The sequence below is a fragment of the Odocoileus virginianus genome, chromosome 2 (genome assembly GCF_023699985.2).
Source record: "Odocoileus virginianus isolate 20LAN1187 ecotype Illinois chromosome 2, Ovbor_1.2, whole genome shotgun sequence".
NCBI classification, from domain to species: domain Eukaryota; kingdom Metazoa; phylum Chordata; class Mammalia; order Artiodactyla; family Cervidae; genus Odocoileus; species Odocoileus virginianus.
The window spans coordinates 28,443,770-28,467,068 of NC_069675.1; the positions used below are offsets into that span (position 1 = coordinate 28,443,770).

The 23,299-nt window shown below is 41.0% G+C and overlaps 2 protein-coding genes across 3 annotated transcripts in view; both read left to right on the forward strand.

The window, feature by feature from the left end:
• The window catches only part of EPCAM (epithelial cell adhesion molecule), a 51,236-nt gene extending 47,647 nt beyond the window's left edge, over positions 1-3,589 (forward strand). For both annotated transcript variants that reach the window (XM_020888891.2, XM_020888890.2), the window contains exons 8-9: positions 865-909; positions 1,617-3,589. In XM_020888891.2, coding sequence (XP_020744550.2) covers positions 865-909; positions 1,617-1,658 — 87 coding nt within the window. In that variant the 3' untranslated portion in view covers positions 1,659-3,589. The remainder of the gene's footprint in view (positions 1-864; positions 910-1,616) is intronic.
• Positions 3,590-12,142: 8,553 nt separating this feature from the next.
• MSH2 (mutS homolog 2) overlaps positions 12,143-23,299 on the forward strand; it is a 76,638-nt gene continuing 65,481 nt past the window's right edge. The window contains exons 1-3 of the mRNA XM_070477967.1: positions 12,143-12,428; positions 18,753-18,907; positions 22,438-22,716. Coding sequence (XP_070334068.1) covers positions 12,218-12,428; positions 18,753-18,907; positions 22,438-22,716 — 645 coding nt within the window. The 5' untranslated portion in view covers positions 12,143-12,217. The remainder of the gene's footprint in view (positions 12,429-18,752; positions 18,908-22,437; positions 22,717-23,299) is intronic.

The following is a 23,299-nucleotide window of genomic DNA, read 5'->3' on the forward strand; positions in this document are numbered from 1 at the left end:
TGTTCAAACACAAATTCTGGATGGGTTATAGTTCAGAATGTTAAAGAGTAAAATAAGTCTCAAAATTATGAAATGTTTGTACAACCTTGTAGTAAAAGAAACCAATTAAGGTGGGAAATCTGGAGTCCATGAAGGAAGTCATACAGTTGACTTCATTGAAATTAAATATTTTGTGTGGCAGAGATCCTGTAAAGTGAAAAATATATATATATGTATATCAGTGATAGGCATTGGGGAAATATTCACTATGAATAAAACAAAAAAAGGTTATTATGCATAATATATAAAGAGTTCTTATAAACTGATGAGGAAACTAAAGAAAGAAATGGTAATAAGTGTGAGCAGACAATTTACAGAAAAGGAATTCCAGACGGCAAATAAATACATGAAAGGTTGATCATAGAAATAATTGTCCTTGAAAAAAAAAAAAAAAAGAAATCTAATTGTCCTATAGAAATAAAAGCACAAGTAATAAGGAAGCATGGTCAAGGTCATGTATTGTGTTGCTCGTAAGGATGAATCTGGAAATAGCCTGAGTGTACATCCAGGGGAGAATGGATAAGTAAACTCTGGGGCATCCATGCTGTGGAATAAAATGGCTATTAAAGAGAGTTCTATCCATAGCTTTCGATCTGGAAGAATTCCTGTGATGTGGATATAGACTATGTAAAGAGGGAAATTATATTGCATGATCCCATTTTTAGACCCCCAAAACTTACATGCATGCATGTTATATATCTATGGATTTTAAAAGTAAATTTGTTCAGATCAGAATTGTGTTCATTAAAAGTATGTATGTCAGTTTAGACTAACTTTTTGTTTGGGTAGCAGTCCTCAAATAGTAATCATTTTTCTTCCACTTAGGTTGTTTCCAGAAAGAAAAGAATGGCAAAGTATGAAAAAGCTGAGGTAGGTGGGTTATTTAGTTAAAAGGCCCTTGTTTAACCTCTTATTCCTCATAATCACTATATCTTCTGGACACTAATGGATCTCAACTACACTTGAGTCCCTTTACAGTGTAGACCTTAGGATCTTAGGGAGAGTCTCACAGTACAGACCAGATCAATATAATCAGAATTCAATGTAAATTCTGACCACTTAATAGCTGGGTGAGTTTTTTAACTTCCTTTAAGCCTCCATGTTTCCTTTATCTGTAAGATGGGGATGATAGTACAGACCTTTTGTAAGGATTAAATAGAGTAATCTGTGTGAAGTGTCAGTCCCACGCTTGCCACCAGCAAGATGTTTGCCATCTGGAGTAGTTGTCATTACCTTGTCTTGGTTCTGTGTACAATTAATTTTGCAACCTGAGACAAAAATCATTTAATTTTAAACTTCAATTCCCTCACCCATAAAAGACTGATAATAGAAAATGGTTCTTCCTTAAATATTTAGCTTACCTTCTACTTTTCTCTGTCACTGGCCATCTTACCACTAAAAGGCAATTTGGATCATGTATTCAATGTGTGTTTCCTTGTAGTACACTTTTTAAAAAAATTAAATGTCATAAATGTGGAAGAGAATTTTCTTGCTTTTTGTTTTTTAAGCTATTTCCAGAATGAACAAGAAAGTTTAAAACTATTTTAAATTTTTTTCTCTTTTCCCCTCTATTTCAGATAAAGGAGATGGGTGAGATGCATAGGGAACTCAATGCATAACACTAATTTGAAGAATAACTACAAGAAGGGAAATTAGTAAACAGACTCAGATTATAAACACGCGCATGGGGCAAAGAGAAGATCTTTGAAGATCACTGTTGTGTTGTTAGTTAACATCATATGTTTGTACTAGTTAAACCTGTACTCAAAATATAAACAGTTTGAAATTGACTTTACCAATCTTAAAATTTGACTACAAGTGTCCTATAGATACAGATCTAAAATCCAGAATTTGGACTGATGGTTTGAATTATTTATGCCTAACATTGAAGGGCATGCATTAAATATGCTTCCGCAGTAGTCTGAATGACTACTGTCTTGTCCATTTGTGATTAAATAGCTGCTTTGCTATTTGAGTCTTGTATATATAAACTTTTTTTATGAACTATGAAATAAACATTTAAAAAATGAGTTTCCTAACTTTTGAATCACATTGAATCAAATTTCATAGTATACCCGTAAGATAATAGGTTAAGAAATGCTCTGAATGCTAGCTACAAATAGAATTTGCATGAGTCCTTATAATCATGTATGTGTGTGTGTATGCATGCTAAGTGGGTTGCCATTTCCTCCTCCAGATAATCATGTATACTCAATATAAAATTAATAATGTAATGTATAACTTCTACACAGAAAAAACAAGCAATTTTATTCTGAATCCATCTAAGATTCTATTTCAGACAAAGTGTCCTATATTGGCAGACTAATACCTTAAGGCTGAATTGATGGACAGTGTTCTGGAATGTGAATTCCAAGGTTGGCTGTATTAGAAGCACCAGTTTTTCAACTGAATAATTATGGTACAAACACATTTTATATGAAGTTAAAATATCCTGAAATATTTTGCTTTTGATAAACTTTAAAAAAATACTATGAAAAGAATGTTAAAGAAAATTTAAAAAGCTGTATTTAAGCATTTACCTACGATTTTTATCCCTTCTGTAGTAGGCAAAATTCTAGGATGGCCCCTAAGATTTCTTACCCATGATATATATGCTCTATATAATTCCTTCCCTTAGAGTGTGGGCAGGATCTGTGAATATGACAAGGTGATAACCCCTGAGATTCAGTTACATGGCAAAGGCGAAGGGATTTTCCAGATGCAGTTATGATCCCTCTTCACTTGACTCAAATGGGAGATTACAAAAGAGTGCCTAAAAGTAGGAGACAAAAAGCAGAAATAGATGTACTCTCTCGTTAACTATAAAGCAGACTGCCATGTTTTGGAGAGAGTCATCTATCAGGAAATGTCTGGGCAACCCTGGTTGCTGAGGGCCTCAGTTGCTCAACCGTGGAAGTGAATTCTCAAAAAATGAGCTCAGAAGAGGACTTCAGCTCTTGATGAGATTGCACCCCAGTGACATTTTCACTGCAGCCTTGAGACCCTGATGAAAAGACCCTATGCTTGGACTCCTTTCTCAGAAAGTGAAATGATAAATGTTTATTACTTAAGATGCTAAATTTGTCATAATTTGTTATTCAGCAACAAAAATCAGTCCTCGAAAGTAATGAGAACCTTTTAAAGACAAATAGCAGACAAATATGAAATTAGCAGATAAAAGGAACAGCCATTACCCCAGGCCTGAGACAGCACCCAGAGAAGAATCCCTATACACCCTGGGCTGGAGTTCAGACCTGGGAGAGGGCTGATGAAGAGACCTGTGCCTCGATGAAGAGCAGAGAAGTTTCTGTGGTATTGCACTAGCAGAACTTGTCAAAAATCTCTTCTGGAATTTCCTGGAAAATTTTGCCCTCAAGAACAGGAGTCATCAAACCACAGCCTGCAGCCTGGTCTACCACCTGTTTTCAAAACTGGGAACTAGAAATGGTTTTTGCATTTTTAACCAGTTGAAAAAAAATGGAAAGGATATTTCAGTATATGTAAAATAGTGTAAAATATTACATGGAATAAAAGTTTCAGTGTCCATAAAGTTTTACTGGAGCACTGCTACACTCATTTGTTTATGTGTTGAGTGTGGCTGTTTTTCACTACCAGGGCAGCTAATTGTGACAGAAATGGGAAGTAAAGCCTCACTACTCTGGTCCTTTACAGAAAAAGTTTGCTGACCCCTGTTCTAGGGTGCTAAGGGAAAGATCTGATACCTCAGGCACTGTACAAAGCTGCCTTACAGTTGGGGTGTGGGGGCGGAGCTCAGGGAAGCTGCCATCAGCTGCCCAGGGCTGCAGAACCCCTGGGTGCTGCCACAGCCGGGCACTGGGGGGAAGTGCCGGTGCCACAAGGGAAACAATTCCCTTGGCTCTTGCAGTGTCGCTCCAGTGCCCTCTTCTGACAAAGCTTCAGAGCAGGCACAAAGGGCGAATTGAGCTTGTTTAGTTGCTCAGTTGTGTCCAACTCTTTTGCAACCCCATGGACTGTAGCCCACCAGGCTCCTCTGTCCATGGGATTTCCCAGGCAAGAATGCTGGAATGGGTTGCCATTTTCTTCTCCAGGGGATCTTCCGGACTCAGGGATGGATCCCAGGTCTCTTCTATCTCCTGCATTGGCAGGCAGATTCTTTTCCACTAGTGCCACTTGGGGCACCCAATGACCTCATCACCTTCCTCCAAAAACAGTCCATCACTTATATCCTCAGAATCAGTTAGTGACATTGTCACCATGTAACAAGTCCTAAATTCTTTTTTCTCTCTTACCTTCTCCATCGTTTTGGTCATCAGTCCCTGAGATTCTCCCTCAGGAATAAGTCTACCTCCAATCTGCCTTCCCTTAACACATTTACACTGATCTCTTTGCCACCAGTCTATTCCCTCTCTAGCCCATATCAGTGACTCAAATGGTAAAGAGTCTGCCTGCAATGTGGGAGACCCGGGTTCGATCCCTGAGTCAAGAATATCCCCCTGGAGAATAGAATGGCAACCCACTCCAATATTCTTGTCTGGAAAATCCCAAAGATGGAGGAGCCTGACAGGCCCCAATCCATGGAGTCACAAAGAGTCAGACGTGACTGAGTGACTAACACACACGCACTTGGCCACCAGTCTATTCGCTCTCTAGCCCAAATGCTACGTTGCTCCCAGAACGATTTGCCTAAAGTTGATCACAGCATTTTTCTACCCCTTCCTCCTCCAGTCTGGCCCTGCACTGGGCGCTCCTTCCCCTTTTGGCTGCCCAGCATCCCATCCCCTTTTCCATTTGGGGAGAATTCTCCTGTGTATGGTATTGGTGGGAGCCAGTTCTTCACCTCCCTCTGCAGAAGTTTAAGAGCAGTGATGTTCCCTCTGCCCTGAGCATCCAGGGCACAGGCATCCCTACCTGTGACTTGAAATCTTGTGACAAAAAGGGAGAACAGTTGAGAAAACTCATGGGCAGTGGTGGGGTGAGACCAATGGCATACAGAGGAGTGGTCCCTGGATGGCATCCAGTCCTCTAGCTACGGTCACTCTGCCTGGCCTCCCTTGGTTCCTCCTTTGTCTCCATTCCACAACTTTACCACTTGCCTAGATGTAATTTTACTTAATACCAAGCTGTCTTCACTCTGTCTTTCTGTGTATTATCCCCAGAACAACACAGTCAAAATCTTTTATTTCCCATTATACTGCAATATATCCAACTTTGCTATATGCAAAATTTTTCTTTCCATTCCTCAAATGTTCCTGTTCCCAGGTCCTTTTATACTTTGCTTGGGCTTGATCATATCTTTCTTTTTTTTTAAATTGAGGTATAGCTGATGTACAATGTTATCTAAGTTTCAGGTATACCACAGTGATTCACAATTTTTATTTTATTTCTTTTTGATTCACAATTTTTAAAGGTTATATTCTTAACGTTATTTCTTACATCTGCAGTATCCTCTACTTAGTCAAGGCCCAGCTTAAGATCCCCTTTCATGACGGCTTACTTAACACTTTAGCCTCAGCTCTTTCTACTTCTTTCAACACAAAGGGGGTTAGGATATGCTACCCCCAAATATGCCACTTTGGCATAAGGGTTCTTTTTGCCAAAGGCAAATGACAATCAACAGATGCAGAAAGAATTCTTCACTCACCTCTTATCTGCCTGAAATCAGGGCATAAATTTCCCTTTGTGAAGGTGCTTCCCCTTGAATCATCCTTTGAACCAGAGATGGAGAGTTGACACTGAGATGAGTTTGGATAACCAGACCCTACTACAGTAGCACTATCCTCCATTAGTTCTTCCATGTATTTAGTGGTTACTTCCTGAAAATGTATCATCTCTGGAAGGGAAAATCCTCTCGCCTTTGTTAAAAGAATATATAAGACCTTGAGGATATATATATACAATTGATTCTTTGATATTTGCTTTTCTATGAACTGCTGTGCATATATATATTAATAAAACTTGTGCCTTTTCCCCTGTTAATCTGTCTGTTGTTAGTTTAACTCAAACTCACATACTCCCAGTCACTGAACTGAAGAGAGTAAAGAGAAAATTTTCCCTCCTCAATAAACAACACATTCTGTAGATACAACATAATTTCAGTTATTTCCAATCATCCTAAAACATGCCCCCGCCTGCTAACAATTCCCACTGACCCTGATGCTGCCATTCCTCTTTTCCTTTTTTTATCAAGCTTTTTAAATAGAACTAGTACATTGTTTTCAAACCACAGAGTCTCTGTTGCCTACATCAACCAACCAAAGAGCTTTTTGAAAAATAGACTTCTTCAGATTCTTTGCCTACTTTTACATTGGGTTATTTATTTTTTTATTATTGAGATGTAAGATTTTGCTATATGTTCTGGATACAAATCCTTTGTCATACATATAACTTCCAAATGTTTTCTCAGAAGAAGGTACAGAGCACATGAAAAGATGCTCAATATCATTAGTCATTAAGAAAATGAAAATCAAATCCACAATAAGATACCATTCATACCCACTAAGATGGTTAGCATCAAAAAGACAGATGGGAACAAGTGTGGGTGAGGATGTGGTAAAATTAGAACCCTTACACATTGCTGAAGAGAATGTAAAATGTTTCAGGCATTTTGGAAAATAGTTTTGCAATTCCTCAAAATGTTAAACATAGCAGGTTAAACATACGGGTTATAGTTTACCATGAGGACTACAATTAAACATACATTAAAAAGTGTGATCCAGTAATCCCACTTCTAGGTATATATCCAAGAGTAATAAAAACAGACATATGCCCACATAAGAACTTGTAAATGAACATTCATAGCATAGCAGCATTATTTGTGATGACCAAAATGTGGAAACAATCCAAATGTCCACCGACTGATGAATAAATAGAAAAAATGTGGCACAGTCATACAATGATATATTATTTGGTAATAAAAAGAAGTGACACATATGATGTGAATGAACTTCAAACATTATGCTTAGTGAAAGGAGCCAGTCACTAAACATCCTGTCTTGTATGATTCCATTTACATGCAATACCCAGAAAAGGCAAAATTATAGAGACAGAAAGTTGATCTGTGGTTGCCAGGAGCTAGAAGGGCAATAGGGAGTGACTGCTAATTGGTATGGAGTTCCTTTTTGGAGGGACAAAATATTCTAAAATTAGATTGTAATTATGGTTATGCCTGCCTGTGTGCTAAATTGCTAGAGTTGTGTCCGACTCTTTGTGACTCTATGGATTATAGCCCATCAGGCTCCTCTGTCTATGGAGTTCTCCAGACAAGAATCCTGGAGTAGGCTGCCATGCCCTCCTCCAGGGGATCTTCTTTACCCAGGGATTGAACCCGCATCTCCTGTGTCTCCTGCACTGGCAGGCGGGTTCTTTACCACTAGCGCCACCTGGGAAGTCCAGTTATGGTTATACGACCCTGTTAGCATACCCCAAATCATTGAGCCACCAGGGCAGGGCTTCCCTGGTGGCTTGGATGGTAAAGAATCTGCCTGCAATGCAGGAGACCCCAGTTCGATCCATGGGTCAGGACGATCCCCTGGAGAAGGGAATGACGACCCACTCTAGTATTCTTGCCTGGAGAATTCCATGGACAGAGACACCTCAAGGGCTACAGTCCATGGAGTTGCAAAGAGTCGAACACAACTGAGTGACTAATACTTTCATTGAGTTATTTACTTTAAATGGATGAATTGTGCAGTATGTAAATTATGTTTTCATAAAGCTGTTTAAAAAAGAAAAAGATGTCTTAATACTCAGCTCCAAGCGCCCTTTTTAATACTCCTTTTTTTGAAACTGCAGCGACATGGTTGACAGCACTTCACTTACTGTCTCTTTTTAATAACGGGATAATACAACCAAATTACAAAAATTGCAGAAACTAGAGCGGTGGCAAAATTGGTGTTGAATTTCTCATGGGCATATTATCATAGAAAACTGAACTGGCAATAATTTACTTTTAAGATTAAGTTAAACACGTCAAAATTTACTAAACATTTCTCTATTTTTAGCTGTTTAAAAATCTTACTACTTCTTTGAAGAGCCTCTTTGTTAGGTGTATGTACTTTTTTGCCCAACACTTATTCTGATTATAAATAAGTAATAGTCAATATGAATTTGATAAATATGAGAAAAATAAAAACCATTTGGGGGTAATGGTTTTATTGCGTATGTTAGTTGCTTAGTCGTGTCTGACACTTGTGACCCCATGGACTGTAGCTTGCTAGCTCCTCTATCCATGGGATTTTCCAGGCAAAAATACTGGAGTGGGTTGCCATTTCCTTCTCCAGGGATCTTCCTGACCCAGGGATCAAATCCAGGTCTCCTGCATTACAGGCAGATTCTTTACCCTCCGAGCCACCAGTACTGCACCCTATCAAGGCATATGATGTCTTCCAGTTATACTTCTGCAAAATCCCTCATCTGTTATTTTCAGAAACTCATCATTTCCTAAGTGGGGCTAGAAAATATATAAAATTTCTGTAAGATACACTATTTCACATAACTTTCAAAATTATCAGCTTCCCTCATAGCTCAGTTGGTAAAGAATTGGCCTGCAATGCAGGAGACCCGGTTTAATTCCTGGGTCAGGAAGATTCCCTGGAGAAGGGATAGGATACCCACTCTAGTATTCTTGGGCTTCCCTGTGGCTCAGCTGGTAAATCTCCCCGCAATGCGGGAGACCTGGGTTTGATCCCTGGGTTGGGAAGATCCCCTAGAGAAGGGAAAGGCTACCCACTCTAGTATTCTAGCCTGGAGAATTCCATGGACTGTATAATCCATGGGGTTGCAAAGAGTCAGACGTCACTTTCACTTTTCAAAATTATCATAAATATTTAATCTGTGCACATAGCTTTAAAGAAAAGATACTGTTAAAACAACCTCTTAGAGAGTTTGCTACTGCTACTGCTAAGTCACTTCAGTCGTGTCCGACTCTGTGCGACTCCATCCCTGGGATTCTCCAGGCAAGAACACTGGAGTGGGTTGCCATTTCCTTCTCCAACGCATAAAAGTGAAAAGTGAAAGTGAAGTTGTTCAGTCATGTCCGACTCTTCGAAACCCCTTGGACTGCAGCCTACCAGGCTCCTCCGTCCATGGGATTTTCCAGGCAAGAGTACTGGAGTGGAGTGTCATTGCCTTCTCCCTTTGAGAGTTTACTGGTGGCCTAATGGTTAGAATTCTGGGCTTTCACTGCCATGGCCTGGGGTTTAGTCCCTGCTCAGGGAACTGAGATCCTGCAAGCCACATGGCATGGCCATAAAAAACAAACCAAAAAACCCCAACATACCAAAACAAAAAAAACCAACCTATTAGGCAAATTGGTTACAAACACATTTCAAAGTTTTACTTCAAACTCATCTCTAGGCAGGGTAATTTAAAGGTCCCTCTTCTTGCAGACAATTTGGAGGGAAAAAAGTCCTCTGGATCATTGTTATTAGTCTGGATACAAAGAGTCTCTGAAATCATTAGCTATCTTTAAAGTCTGGTGAAAGATTATCATCCTCTGCCAAGGCTGATAGCCTTGTAGATTAATTTCTAGACTTTATGCCCATTAAAGTCAATCAGTAGGTAAGTAAGTAAGTGTCAGTCGCTCAGTTGTGCCCGACTCTTTGTGACCCCATGGACTGCAGCCCACCAGGCTCCTCTGTCCATGAGATTTTCCAGGCAAGGATACTGGAATGGGTTGCCATTTCTTTCTCCAGGAGATCTTCCCAACCCACGGATCGAACCCCAGTCTCCTGCACTGCAGGCAGATTTCTTTACTGACTGAGCTACAAGGGAAGCCCTCAACTGATAAACAAATAGATAATTCAATGAATAAGTGAAAGACATAGTCTGGGTGGGGGGAAATGTGATGATAAACAGTATAAAGGCTTTAAAAAAAATATTTTCAAAGCTATTATCTCATTTAATCCTGACATCACCCTTGGAAGTTGTAATTATTATAGTGTTGCCTTCCTCTGCACTCACTATTTAGAATGTGTATGGGGAAAGGGGAGAGATGGATGGCACTTAGGCTAAGGTTATAAAAAAGGAGTGGTTATTGTGATACACAGCTCATTCATTTACAGACATTTCCTGTGTTCCTCATATGTGCCAGGCTCTCTGGCACACATATAGTTAAACTTACAGAATCTGGAGACTGAATTCTAGCTCAATCATTTACTATTAGTTCTGGATTTGGGGGTAAGCTACTTCACATTTCCTAGTTTCAGTCTCCTCATTGTAAAATAAGAATAACAATAGTTCTTAACGCTTAGAGTTGCAAAAATTAAAACGTAAAAATAAAGAAAAGTTAATAAGTGCTGACAACATTGGCAATTATCATTAACTAGAAATACATATAATACTCATCTGTGTTCTTTCCAGGTGTTTGGTAAGAGAGACAGGTAAACAGATATTTCTAAAACAATGCAGCAAATATAATATGGGTATGAATATGAATAAGGGAAAGATTGAAGGCAGGAGGAGAAGGGGACAGCAGATGAGATGGTTGGATGGCATCACCAACTGAATGGACACGAGTCTGAGCAAGCTCCGGGAGTTGGTGATGGACAGGGAAGCCTGGCATGCTGCAGTCCCTTGGGTCACAAACAGTCGGACAAGACTGAGGGGCTGAACTGAACTGATGAATAAGATGATACTTCAGAAGATAATAATTACACCTGGAGAGAATGGGCTTCTTTTAAGACTGGGCACTGAAGAATGACCAATAGTTTGCTACACATAGGGCAGGGAAGGACCATTCCAGAGCAGAGGAACAAGTCTGTGTTAGGTATTGAAAGGTAAGGGGACATTTATTACTGCAGCTGGGAGAGCTGGTGTGAAAGGAGGGAACGCTGCACCAAGTAGGAGATGTAGCCAGCAGTCTGATAGCTCAAACTCTCTACTTCTGAAACTATTTGAATTTTAACACGTAGGCCAGTGGTTTCTAAACCGAGCTGATTGTCAGGAATTTCCAAGGAGCTTTCTTAAAAGATCCCAATTAAAAAAAAAAAAAAAAAAGATCCCAATAACCCACCTTCAGAAATTTCAATCCATTAGGTGGGGGTGGGGCCCAGGAACACCTTCGAAAAGCCCCCGAGGGTAATTCTGCAGCTTTGAAACAGGGTTTGGGGCAGTTTTCACGGGGGGAAGGGTGATCAAACAGGAGAGTGCAATACCTTTTGTTAGGCAGGTAACTGTGCAGGATGTATCCTGACCTCCTTCCTTCAAGTCTTTGCTTAATATTTAAAAAAAAAAAAAAATCCAACCCTCCCCACCCTATCCTTTATACCTAAACACTTAACTTCTAACAGCTTACTTACTATTAAGTTTGCTGCTGTTTTCATTGCTAAGTCGTGTGCAACTCTTTTACGACCCCATGGATTCTCTGTCACTGGATTTCCCAAGCAAGAATACCGGAGTGGGTTGCCATTTCCTTCTCCGAGGGATCTTCCCCACCCACGGATCGAACCAACGTCTCCTACATCACCAGGCGGATTCTTTTACCACTGGGCCGCCAGGGAAGCCCTACTACGTGTTTACTTAGTGTATTATCTGAATCCATTCATTAGAATGTAAACTCAACAAAGACTGTGATTTTTCTCTTATCTTTACTAATCCTCAGATCCTGTGTCTGGAGCATAGCAAGTTTTCTGTTTTTGAATGAATGAATCAATCAAGGAGTGAAGTCTTGGCTAGGATGGAGTTTGCGTAAAAAAGAAAACGGAGGCAGCTGGAGGGAGAGGGGCGTAGGTTAAAAATAAATACTGTGATAGGAAGGCTAGTTTTTCCTTGCTTTCAAGTTTCTTTTTGATTTCACTCTCTTGCTTACGGGTACATAATAAAACTCAAAACCAACCGGAAACTCCCAGCTAACCTCTTAATCTAGCTATCCCTCCACCTGGTGCCCACGCCTGTACAGCCCAGAAAACCCGGAGAGCTAACTCTTTCCAGGATGGGCGTCTGCCAGGATCGGCGCGCGACCTAGGCTCACGCATGCGCATTAGACAGAGTCACCAGCGTGCGCGGGAAGCTGGGCCGCGTCCTATTATGATTGGCTGTCGGGGCGCACTCCCACCCACCGAGTCGCAGTGCTGGATGATGATTGGGTGTCTCCGCAGAGGCCGGACGCGCTTGGGGGGCGAGGGAGGGGAGGCGGGAAACATCTTGGTGGGTGCGGGGTCGTGCAGTTCTCTCGGGCGGCTGGCGGAGAGGTTTCGAAATGGCGGTGCAGCCGAAGGACACGCTGCAGCTGGAGAGCGCGGCCGAGGTCGGCTTTGTGCGCTTCTTCCAAGGCATGCCGGAGAAGCCGACCACCACCGTGCGCCTTTTTGACCGGGGTGACTTCTACACCGCGCACCGGGAGGACGCGCTGCTGGCCGCCCGCGAAGTGTTCAAGACCCAGGGGGTGGTCAAGTACATGGGGCCGGCAGGTGAGGGCGGGGACGGCGCGGGCTCGGGGCTGGGGGGACCCCGCAGAGTGGCTTCTCTCAGAAAGTGGTAGGGTCAGGCCGGGAGGCCCGGGGGCGGAGACGCTGGTGTCTCGCGGGGGCGCTGCGCGGGCTCCGGTCCCTGCCTGGCCGAGAGGGGCGCCACCCGCCCCCTGCCCTGCCTCCGCCCTAAGTCTGTCCCTCGGCAGTTGCCCAGGATCAGAACGAATAGCGATCGCTATGTGCCTGGCTTCATGCGAGGCGTTTAAACACATTGTTCTGTTGTTTTTTTTTTTTTGCAGTCCGCGTGGGTGTCTGCTTCTCAGCCCCCGCCTTGGCGCTGTGGATATCATCACAAACGCTGCCAGTCCTCGTTATCACAAATGCCAGTCCAGGATTGAAATTTAGAATAGAAGGGATTTAGGGAGACCGTTTTATGTCACCAACGTGTTTTTGCCTGTTGGCCAAACGTGATTTATATCGCTGTTCAGCGCAGGGACTTACAGTGTCTACAGTTGCTAGGCGGTATTGGTAGTCGGGACCTTGAACTCTGGAGCCAGATTGCGTGGATTCAAGTCTTAGCCCCTCCTCTTACCAGCTGTGTGTCCTTGAGTTAGTCACGGATGTCTGTGACTCCGCTCGGCTTTCAGCGCCCTCGGTAACTCATCCCCATTTCTCTAGCATTATCTCTCCCTGGAAAACTACTACAAACTTCTCACCCTCTTGTGAGTTAGATGTTCTAAACATCTTGTTTTATTTTAATCTTTTATCCCTGGCTCTTTTGTGAGTGAACATTCTAGGAGGAGTAAGGAGTTGCAGGTTTTAGACCTGCCTTTGCCATGTGCAGATGGGATGTTACTGACGACAGATGTTTAATGCAGCAGATAGACATTTATTGGATGCTACCTTGTCAGGAAGGGTTCTGGACACTGGGAGTACACAAATCAAAAGGCAGTATCCCCACCTTCACAGAGCTCCCTCTAGTGGATGTGTGTGGGCATAGCCTCTGGATGTGCTAGGCTTTGTCGCTCAGTCGTGTTGGGGACTCTTTGCGACCCAGTGAACTGAAGCCTGCCATCTCCTCTGTCCATGGGGTTTGTCCAGGCAGGAACACTGGAGTGGGTTGCCATGCCCTCCCAGGGGATCTTCCCAATCCAGGGTCCGAACCCAGGTCTCATTGCAGGCGGATTCCTCTGAGCTGCCAGGGAAGCTCCCCTCTAGAGGAGAGCAAGGCAGAAATCTAATTCCAGTTGAAGACCTGTGGAGGATGCTGCAGAACAAGTTGCAGAAGAGGCGGAGACAGGACTGCCAAAGACTGTAGCCGGCAGAAGAGGCATTACAAGAGAGGCTAAATTTCGCTTGAGTCTTGAGAAACCCTGTACCCCTCAGCAGGAACTTTCCCTTTCTCCTCAGTCCTCCCAAACACAGGCAACCACAAATCTGCTCTCTCTCTCTCTGGAAATATTGGTGTTGAGTGACTCTTTCACTTAACATTTTCAAATTTCATCTGTGTTATCAGTCCTTCATTACGTTTTGTTGCCAAATATTCCAGTTGTATGGATGTACCACACTTCGTTTAATCCATTTGTTAGTTGATCCATATTTGGATTATTTTCTGAACCTATACTTTTTATGCCATCTGGATCCATTCTCTCCTTCCCTATTGTGCCAGTGAAGAGATGAACATTTTGCTGTGGTCTGGATCCCATCTCTTCTCACAGATGGCTTTCTGTTGATCATTTCTTCTCTTTGTCTGGTTCATTCTATTGGCATTTAGTCTTCATATCCTTTTGGCTGCTTTTCTCTGACTCTAAAACCACTAGTGACACATTATTATAATAAAGCCTTGCTAGGTGGGTTAGTACCTAGCTTCAATTTATTGATGAGAAATCTGAGTCCTTAGAAAATGGAGTTCCTTATCCTTTGTCTCTTTTGCTGTCAGGACTCGGCTTAGAAGGCGTCTCCGCTTGGAAACCTTTCTTGACTCCCATCTTAAGGCTGCCTGGTTAGCTGCCCCTCTTAGGTGTTTCCTGCCCTGGGACCTTCTCCTTACCAGTCTCTGCCTCTGAATCCCAGCCCCTGGTACAGTGCCCACATGTGAGTGAAAGTCCCTCAGTCATGTCTGACTCTTTGCGACCCCATGGACTATACAGTCCATGGAATTCTCCAAGCCAGAATACTGGAATGGGTAGCCTTTCCCTTCTCCAGGGGATCTTCCCAACCCAGGGATTGAACCCAGGTCTCCCGCCTTGCAGGCGGTAGCAGACACATCATCAGCTGAATGAAGATGGGGGTTCCAAGTTATTCTTGAGGTGGAGAATCTTATACCAACCTGACGTTTTTTCTCCTGTGCCAGATGGAAGCTGGGTAGCTTTCTCTTCCAGCTTCCCTTCAGTTTTTCTTCCTGGCTTTCAGACTTAAAGCATATAGCCAAACTCTTCGCCAGAAGCATAGAGTAACTATACATCTGGTGCTTATCTGTAAACACGACAAAATGCATTGCCACATCAGCGTGTCACTTGTTTGAGAGACATAGTATCTTTGGAGGATAACAGTATCTTTGGAGATGGTTTGCCAACCTATCTGGAAATTAGTAATGGAGGAAGTGTGAGAGGCCTTGGGGGGAGGGGAGTCACCTCATTTGCCTCTTCACCCACCACTTTTAAGAAATCTGCACTGGGGACTTTCCTGATGGTCCGGTGGTTAGAACTCTGTGCTTCCACTGCAGAGGACACAGGTTTGATCCCTGGTCAGGGAGCTAAGATCCCTCATGCTGCTTGGTACAGCCAAAATAAGAGTGCTGTTGTGAATGTGTTTTCCTGTTGTGTGTCTGTAGAAAGACAGGATTGCTCTGGATCCCTCCGCCCTTAGCCAGGCAGATACCTTTGATGTGCAAATAGATGTAAATAATAGTGTTGGAGCTTGTGGATCTGAGAGTGCTTGTTCAAGTGTGCTAAGCATTCAGATTCCAAATCAGAGCTGGCTAGGCAAGTATGCTGGTACATCCTGCTAGGCTGATTTAAGAATTGTTTCTGAATTATGTGCCAGACCAGTGTTTTTTTCCTCTCTCCCCAGAATTGTTTTTGCTGAGTTGGACTTTATGTTTTGCCTTCTAAATTAAAGGATGATATAACAGTGTTTTGAAGCTCATTGCTCTATTTATTGGAAGTTGTTGACCGATAATTGCAGTGGCATTTATAAACATCTCTGGGAGAAATTCCTCTCTAATTTTGTATTGACTGTGATTTAGTGCTTTCCACAAGCAAAATTTTTTTATGATAATATTTCATCATATGAATAATATTCAGTGTAGTGTTAGTTGCTCAGTCATGTCCCACCCTTTGCCACCCCATGGACTGTAACCCATCAGGCTCCTCTGTCCATGGAATTCTTCAGGCAGGAATACTGGAGTGGTTACCCATTCCCTTCTCCAGGGGAATCTTCCTGACCCAGGCATCAAACCCAGGTCTCCCACTTTGCAGGCAGATTCTTTCCCGTCTGAGCCACCAGGGAAGCCCATAAATAATATTTCTCATGTATTCAACTGGATGAGCTAATAGGTTGTCCAATAGTTCTGGTTTGCGTGGGGACTAAGAGGGCTCCTGGGGTGCTGGACTTTCAGTGCTAAAAGTTGGAGAGTCTTAGGCAAAGTGGGATTAGGTAGTTACCCTATGTGCTAGGCAAAAACAGGAAATAGTTTAAATGGTGCCTCCCATTCCACTGAGGTTCTGGTCCTGAGTGAGTCTTAATTGGGAGAAGTGAGACTGTTGCAGCCTGAATAGACCTTAGATCTCTTATATGCCTCTTGAGAATGTGAGTACAGGCTTTGCTGAAGGAGTAACATTCAGAGTGAACATAATTTTCATGCAGCTTGCTTTCTAAATGCAAGGTAAAGAAAGATAGTCTATTCAAGTCTGTAAAAATGTGGCTGTTTTACTTGCTGAGTTGAAAACTGGAAACCTAAATAATGTTTTCTTAAAAGTTTGAATTAATTGTACTTTAAAGATTGGGTGGTTTCATGAAAACATTCAGATTTTGAGCTGCTTTTGAAAATTCTGCATAGTTGGAAACTGGGCAGATTAGCAGTGGCTTGAGTCCAGTGGCTGCTCCCTCTGACCTAGTGAGTCTAGCTTTTTCTTTTACCTTGTACTTTCCTCATTTTGTCACGGTTCCCACATTTGAAGTCGTTTGTCATCTGTCAATTGTGTTCTTCCTTTGACTTTCTCTGTTCATTTGTTACCTGCCTGGTCCCTGTACCTGGTCCTGGATTAGATCATGAGAAATGTTCTAGGGAATAACTTAAGAGAGGCAAGATTTGAGCCCGTTTTCAGGGTGTCTGTGACAGCGGGGGTGCTTGTCCACTGCTTATGTAACTAGTGAAATGATATTGAAAGTATCAGCTGTGTCTTGCTGTACAAAATAATTGTATTATGTCATTTAATTAATTTGTACTTGTATTTAATATTTGTGCTTGATACGATCTATTGTTAAATTTAGGTTAAGTCCCTCATAAGATCCAGACTTGTCAGAATAATCTGCACGTGTATTCTGTAGTTTTATTTTTGAAATTTACTTGACTGCACTGGGTTTTAATGGTGATTTTTATTGCAGCATGTGGGATTTTTTTAGTTGCAGCATGTGGGATCTAATTACCTGACCAGGGAATGAACTTGGGCCCCCTGCATTGGGAACGTGGGGTCTTAGCCACTGGACCACCAGGGAAGTCCCTACAAGTATATTCTGAATTACATTTAAGTGAATAATTGATATTATCTGTATTATTTGAAAATTGAGTTATAATTCCATTTGATGGTGTGGGTGGTTTTATTTATTTTGTAAAGAAATTGTTATTTATGAATCAAAACTGAGACCCTGTAGTCCAATTAAGACTATACATTTAAGACTATTAGGTAATATGTGGCTCAGCTGGTAAAGAAGCCGCCTCCTATCCAGGAGACCTGGGTTCGATCCCTGGGTTGGTAAGATCCCTTGGAGAAGGGAACAGCTACCCACTCCAGTATTCTGGCCTGGAGAATTCCATGGGCATGCAGCCCATGGGGTCCCAAAGAGTCAGACACGACTGAGTGGCTTTCACTTTCACTTCACTTTGGCACTATTGATATTTTTGACCAAAGAGTTAATCTGTTGCTGTGAGGGGCTAGGCTGTGCATGGTTAACAGCATCCCCTCTTCTACCTACTAGATTCCATTATTACTCCCTTGTCCCAGTTGTGACATCTTAGATGCCCCCAGACAGTGATAGTGTCCACTAGGGGAGCAAGATCTTCCCCAATTGAGAACCGGTGATATGAGATGAAGACCAGTAAGTTTTAGAACTCTGTTGACTGGATAGTGAAAATAAATGACATTAATACTTTACAGATGGTGGTGTTAATTGGTACAGCCAACCAAGGGGGATAGTCTGGCAATATTTATAAAAATCACACATATCATCCTTTGAAAAAGTCCAGTTTTAGAACTTTATCTCGGAGTTACTCTCTAATGTTTAGAGAATGAAGCACATGCAAGATTATTCATGTAACCTGTTGTAATAACAAAAATTGGAAAAACCTATATGCCTATCACTAAGAGATTAATTATAGAACTTCCTGAGGATCATTGAAACATTGCAGCTGTAACAAAGAATCTGATTATGTACTGGTGGAACAACCTTTCAGAATACTATATCAAAGTTAAAAGATATAGTACAGTATGTATAGTGTGGAGTTATAGAAAAGAAAAAAAAACAATGCTTTATATTTGTCTGTGTGTGTGTGCGTAGACTGTTTGGAAATATATTCTATGAAACTGGTAACACTTGGGTGGTAAACTGAATGTGTAGGGGACAGTGGTGAAAAGGAAGGTCTCCTTTTTGATGTACCTTTTGAACCTTCAATTTTTGAACTATGTTACCTAGAACACTTTATCATAATTAGTAATTTATTTTATGGACCTTCTGAAAAAATTATATAAATACTATTTTATTATTATATAAATATAACTATTGTAATAGTTATTATACAAGACTTTTATCCAAACTTGTTAAAAACAGATGATGAAAGAGGATAAATAGCATCAGCTGTATATATATTCATTTTTTTAATCTTAATTTCTTATTTTGATATGTAGGTGGCTATATTTATCCACCATATTATACCCTTCATCTACTAGAATCCTTGGGACATGAAATAGGTGCTTGATAGTTTATTGAGTGAATGAATTACTGGGAAAACAACATAGCTTGGGGGGATGCATTGTGTTAGGTCTTGAACACTTATGACTTTAAATCCTGAAATCTGTAACCTGTATTTTTAATATTTTTCTTTAGGAGCAAAGACTCTGGAGAGTGTTGTGCTTAGTAAAATGAATTTTGAGTCTTTTGTAAAAGATCTTCTTCTAGTTCGTCAGTACAGAGTTGAAGTTTATAAGAACAGAGCTGGAAATAAGGCCTCCAAGGAGAATGATTGGTATTTGGCATTTAAGGTAATTATCTTCCTTTTAAATTTAGTTGTGTTTTTAAGAATAGAAAAAAGAAAAATGCAAGAGAATTCTGTGTTGCTTTAATATTTTAGCCAAGTTGTGATAGTAAAATCCTTTGAGAGACTTTAATATTCTTTAGCATGTGGTTTTTAAAATCACAGTTTAATAGCAATTCAGAAATTCAGTAAATCCTTATGAGTATGAGTACTCTGAGCTTTGTCACTATCACTGAAACCCAAGTAATTAATAGCTTTTATGTAAAGATGAATGCCAGCATTAGAGAAAATTTGATTTTTACTGTTTTTGAAGTAATATCACACAAATTAACATGTACTGGGAAACTCATTTATACACATTTGTAATGTATTTGGCTCTTTGTGTATTCCTTTCTCTTTCATTAGACTGTGATTTTTTTAAAGTCTGAAACTTTGTTTAATGCTGATCATATTCCTAGGTGTGTCTGCAAAGGCTTGTTGATGTGCTTCTAATGCCTTCATGGAGGTGATTGTGCTAGCTTGTTTTATTTAAGGACTGTATTTTTAGTCTGTAAAGTCATGTTTTTGTTCACACACAATACATTCTCTCATAGCTCAGTCAGTAAAGAATCTGCCTGCAATGCAGGAGACCCTGGTTCAATTCCTGGATCAGAAAGATCCCCTGGAGAAGGAAATGGCAACCCACTCCAGTATTCTTGCCTGGAGAATTTTATGGACAGAGAAGGCTTGCAGGCTACCGTCCATGAGGTTGCAAGAGTCGGACACAATTTAGAGACTAAACCAGTACATGCACATAAATACTGGACAAAGGTTAAAATGTTGGGGAATTGAGATTTATCCTTGCAAGGGAATAAATGTCATAAGTGGGGGGACAATGCTCTGGGCTTGTAGTTGGCGCATCTCATTTCTTTTCTCGTCTGTCCCTCTGGGTGATCTTGGCAAATTTCCCAGCGTTCTCCTGTATCTGTTTCTTTATAAATGTAAAATGAGAAGGTTTTCAAGATGTTTTCTGACCTGAAAGGCCTATGAAAGTTTTTGTGTGTACAATATTTAAACATGTGATGTTGGTGCTGCCCCAGGTATAATATTCTTCAATATCCTTCCATGTTGCCTTCCACCACTGTCCCCCCGCGCCCCCCACCCCCCTTTGAAAATGTAGACATTTCCTGAAGATTATGTCTGAGAGAATTTAGCATCCTGTGTTACGGAGTTTCTTGAGAATTTTCAGTGATACTTTACTGAGAAAAGTGGGACTGAGAGGATTATCCCCAATGGCCTAGCAGTAAAGAATCTGCCTGCCAATGTGGGAGAATCAGGTTTGATCCCTGGGTCAGGAGGATCCCCTGGAGGAGGAAACTGCAACCTACTCCAGTATTCTTGCCTGGAAAATCCCATGGATGAGGAGCCTGGTGGGCTACAGTCCATAGTGTCAGCAAGACTTGAACATGACCGAGCATGAGTGCGCACACACACATTGTGATGGCGTTTCCTCAGGATTTTCATTGCTACTTTACTGAGAAAAGTGGGACTTAGAGTATTATCCTACATCTTGAAAGATTTTAATAGAAAATTGAGGATACCAAAACAAGATGTTTTTCTATCTCACTCTTCACAGAGCTCAGTAACAACACCAAAATGTGGAATTGTGGAATCATAAATTTAGGTGGTTAAGTGTTTTATCAGCTCATCACACCTCACTCCTTTGTGTCATCAGAATCCTTTTAGATGAATTGTTTTTAACTCCTAGCTTTTAGTTCGGGCGGGGGGGGGGGGGTGTTGAGGGGGAACATTAAGTATGTATCTTGATGAGGTTAAAACGTAGTATCTTCATTCTGACGTTTTATGAAGTTCAGATATACAAGCTGCTAAAGTTGATATATCTTAATTTTTAGCTTATTGATTCTGTTGTAAAGTATTAGTGATATTTAGGGTAGTTGACTTCTGTGACTTCTTTTTTTTTAACTTTTGGCCACACCATGCGTGATCTTACTTCCCTGACTAGGGATCAGACCGGTGTCAGCCGCAGTGGAGGCTTGGAGTCTTCAGCACCGGACCATCAGGGAAGTCCCTGTGAATGACTTTTTTCTCCCGTGTTCTCAGTAGTGTGTTCAGAGCAGGAAGGCACCTTAGTACCATCTAGTTCAGGGATTACCAGTCTTACAATTTTCAAGGACCGTCAAAAACTGAATTTTATTAGCTACTAGTTCACTTTGGAAGGTTTTTTAAAGATACGCTTCATACCTGTGTGTGTAAATTTGAAGCATGTATGTGAAAATATGATGTTTATGTTTGTGAGTGAATCACTGCTTTTTTTTTTTCCATTTATTTTTATTAGTTGGAGGCTAATTACTTTACATCATTGCAGTGGTTTTTGTCATACATTGAAATGAATTAGCCATGGATTTACATGTATTCCCCATCCCGGTCCCCCCTCCCACCTCCCTCTCCACCCGATCCCTCTGGGTCTTCCCAGTGCACCAGGCCTGAGCACTTGTCTCATGCACCCAACCTGGGCTGGTGATCTGTTTCGCCCTAGAACATTTTCTTTTTTTGGGGCTGAGCTATGAGGCATTCAGGATCCCTGGCTAGGGATTGAACTCAAGCCCCCTGTGGTGGAAGCTCAGAGTCTTAACCACTTGACTTCTGGGAAGTCTCTCCATTTCATTTTTGATGGAGATTTTAATCAATTTATGCAGAGTTACAGTATATTGAGAACCATATTGTGAAAAGATACTGTTATGATGCTAAAGACATCCAGGAACTATTGATGGCTACTGGTTGCCTGAGTTTGGCTGTGACTGCTCCTTTGTACTATTTCTGACTATGTCAGTTTTCATACCGTGGTCCGTCAGTTGCCCCAGAAATGCCTCGTGTTAACAGGCAGCTGTCAGCTTCTGATCGTGTTGAACTGCTGTAGCCCACTGACTTCACACAAGTAGAACCAAAAGCAAAGAAACTTAACCCTTTAGCTACCTTGTATATGCTTAAAGAGATTTCTAATCTTTTTGAAATATTGAAAAATAGGTCAAGGACCCTTTATTTGGAAATCATTGATCTAGAACAATCTGTGTTTTACAAATATTGATATAGAGAGATGACTATCCAAGGTTAATATTTAAGCTAATAATGTGATATGTGATATAACTACTCAGTGAAAATTGTAATACATGCAACCAATAGGTAGTTTGGCAGAGTGTAGAAATGTAAGCATACCATTGAGAGGGTTATCCCTTTGGGTTCCTTGATGAATGAGTGAGTATAAACCTAGCTGCCACATTTCAAACTGAAAGTCACTTTTTTTGAAAATCACCTTTGATACTGCTGTTTTTAGATGTGCCCAAGTGTTTTTATGGAAAATTAGGGAGGATACTTTATAGAAAATATGGTAATATTAATTGGAATACATGGTTATAAGTAATTTTTGGTAAGAAAATGTTTTGTTAATAAAATTCATCTAGGTTGGGTAATTTTTGTTTGCTAGTGAAATATTAAAGTACATTGAACAGTTTCTTAAAATTTCTCTTTATTTTTGCTTAGGCCTCTCCAGGTAATCTTTCTCAGTTTGAAGATATTCTCTTTGGTAACAACGATGTGTCCGCTTCCATTGGTGTTGTGGGTGTTAAAATGTCTACAGTCGATGGTCAAAGACAGGTCGGAGTTGGGTATGTTGACTCCACACAGAGGAAGCTAGGACTGTGTGAGTTCCCCGATAATGATCAGTTCTCCAATCTGGAGGCTCTCCTGATTCAGATTGGACCAAAGGAGTGTGTTATGCCAGGAGGGGAGACTGCTGGAGACGTGGGAAAACTGAGGCAGGTAAGGGAATGGAGTCCATGATAGAGAATCCAAGGCTAGGAATGCCTCTAAAGTAACATGATACTGTTTTAAGAAAAATTTTAAAAGTCAGAACCATTTCAATGGATTTTGACAGAAACTTTGTATCTTTATTAGGACTTTCCATCTCTTCCTTGTTTAAGACTTGTTCTCCCTCAGATCATTTCCCCCTCCCCGCTTCCTCTCCTTCTGAACTGAATGTCATCTTAAAGGGATCACAGTTGATGAAAAGAAGTGCTTTCACAGTTGAGGGATGCAGGGTGGGGAAGAAGTGATGTAGGGCCTTTAAAAATAAAAAAACTATGCCCGTATTTAGCATGGATGTAACAAATAAGATCCAGTTCTTCAGGATTATTATTTTTTTTAAATAGATTGAGTAGAACTTTAGCCTCTTTTATTTTTCTGATTCTTTTATTTTAACAAAGTTCTGATTTTGTTGTTTGTATAGGTATCTGGTTTATTATTTTAGATTTTTAAGGATTCTTTTCTTCCTATGAGCCGCAAATACAATAAGAACTAGTTGAGAGTTAGCAAATCTGTGATGGGCATTTTTAGCGTAAATAGT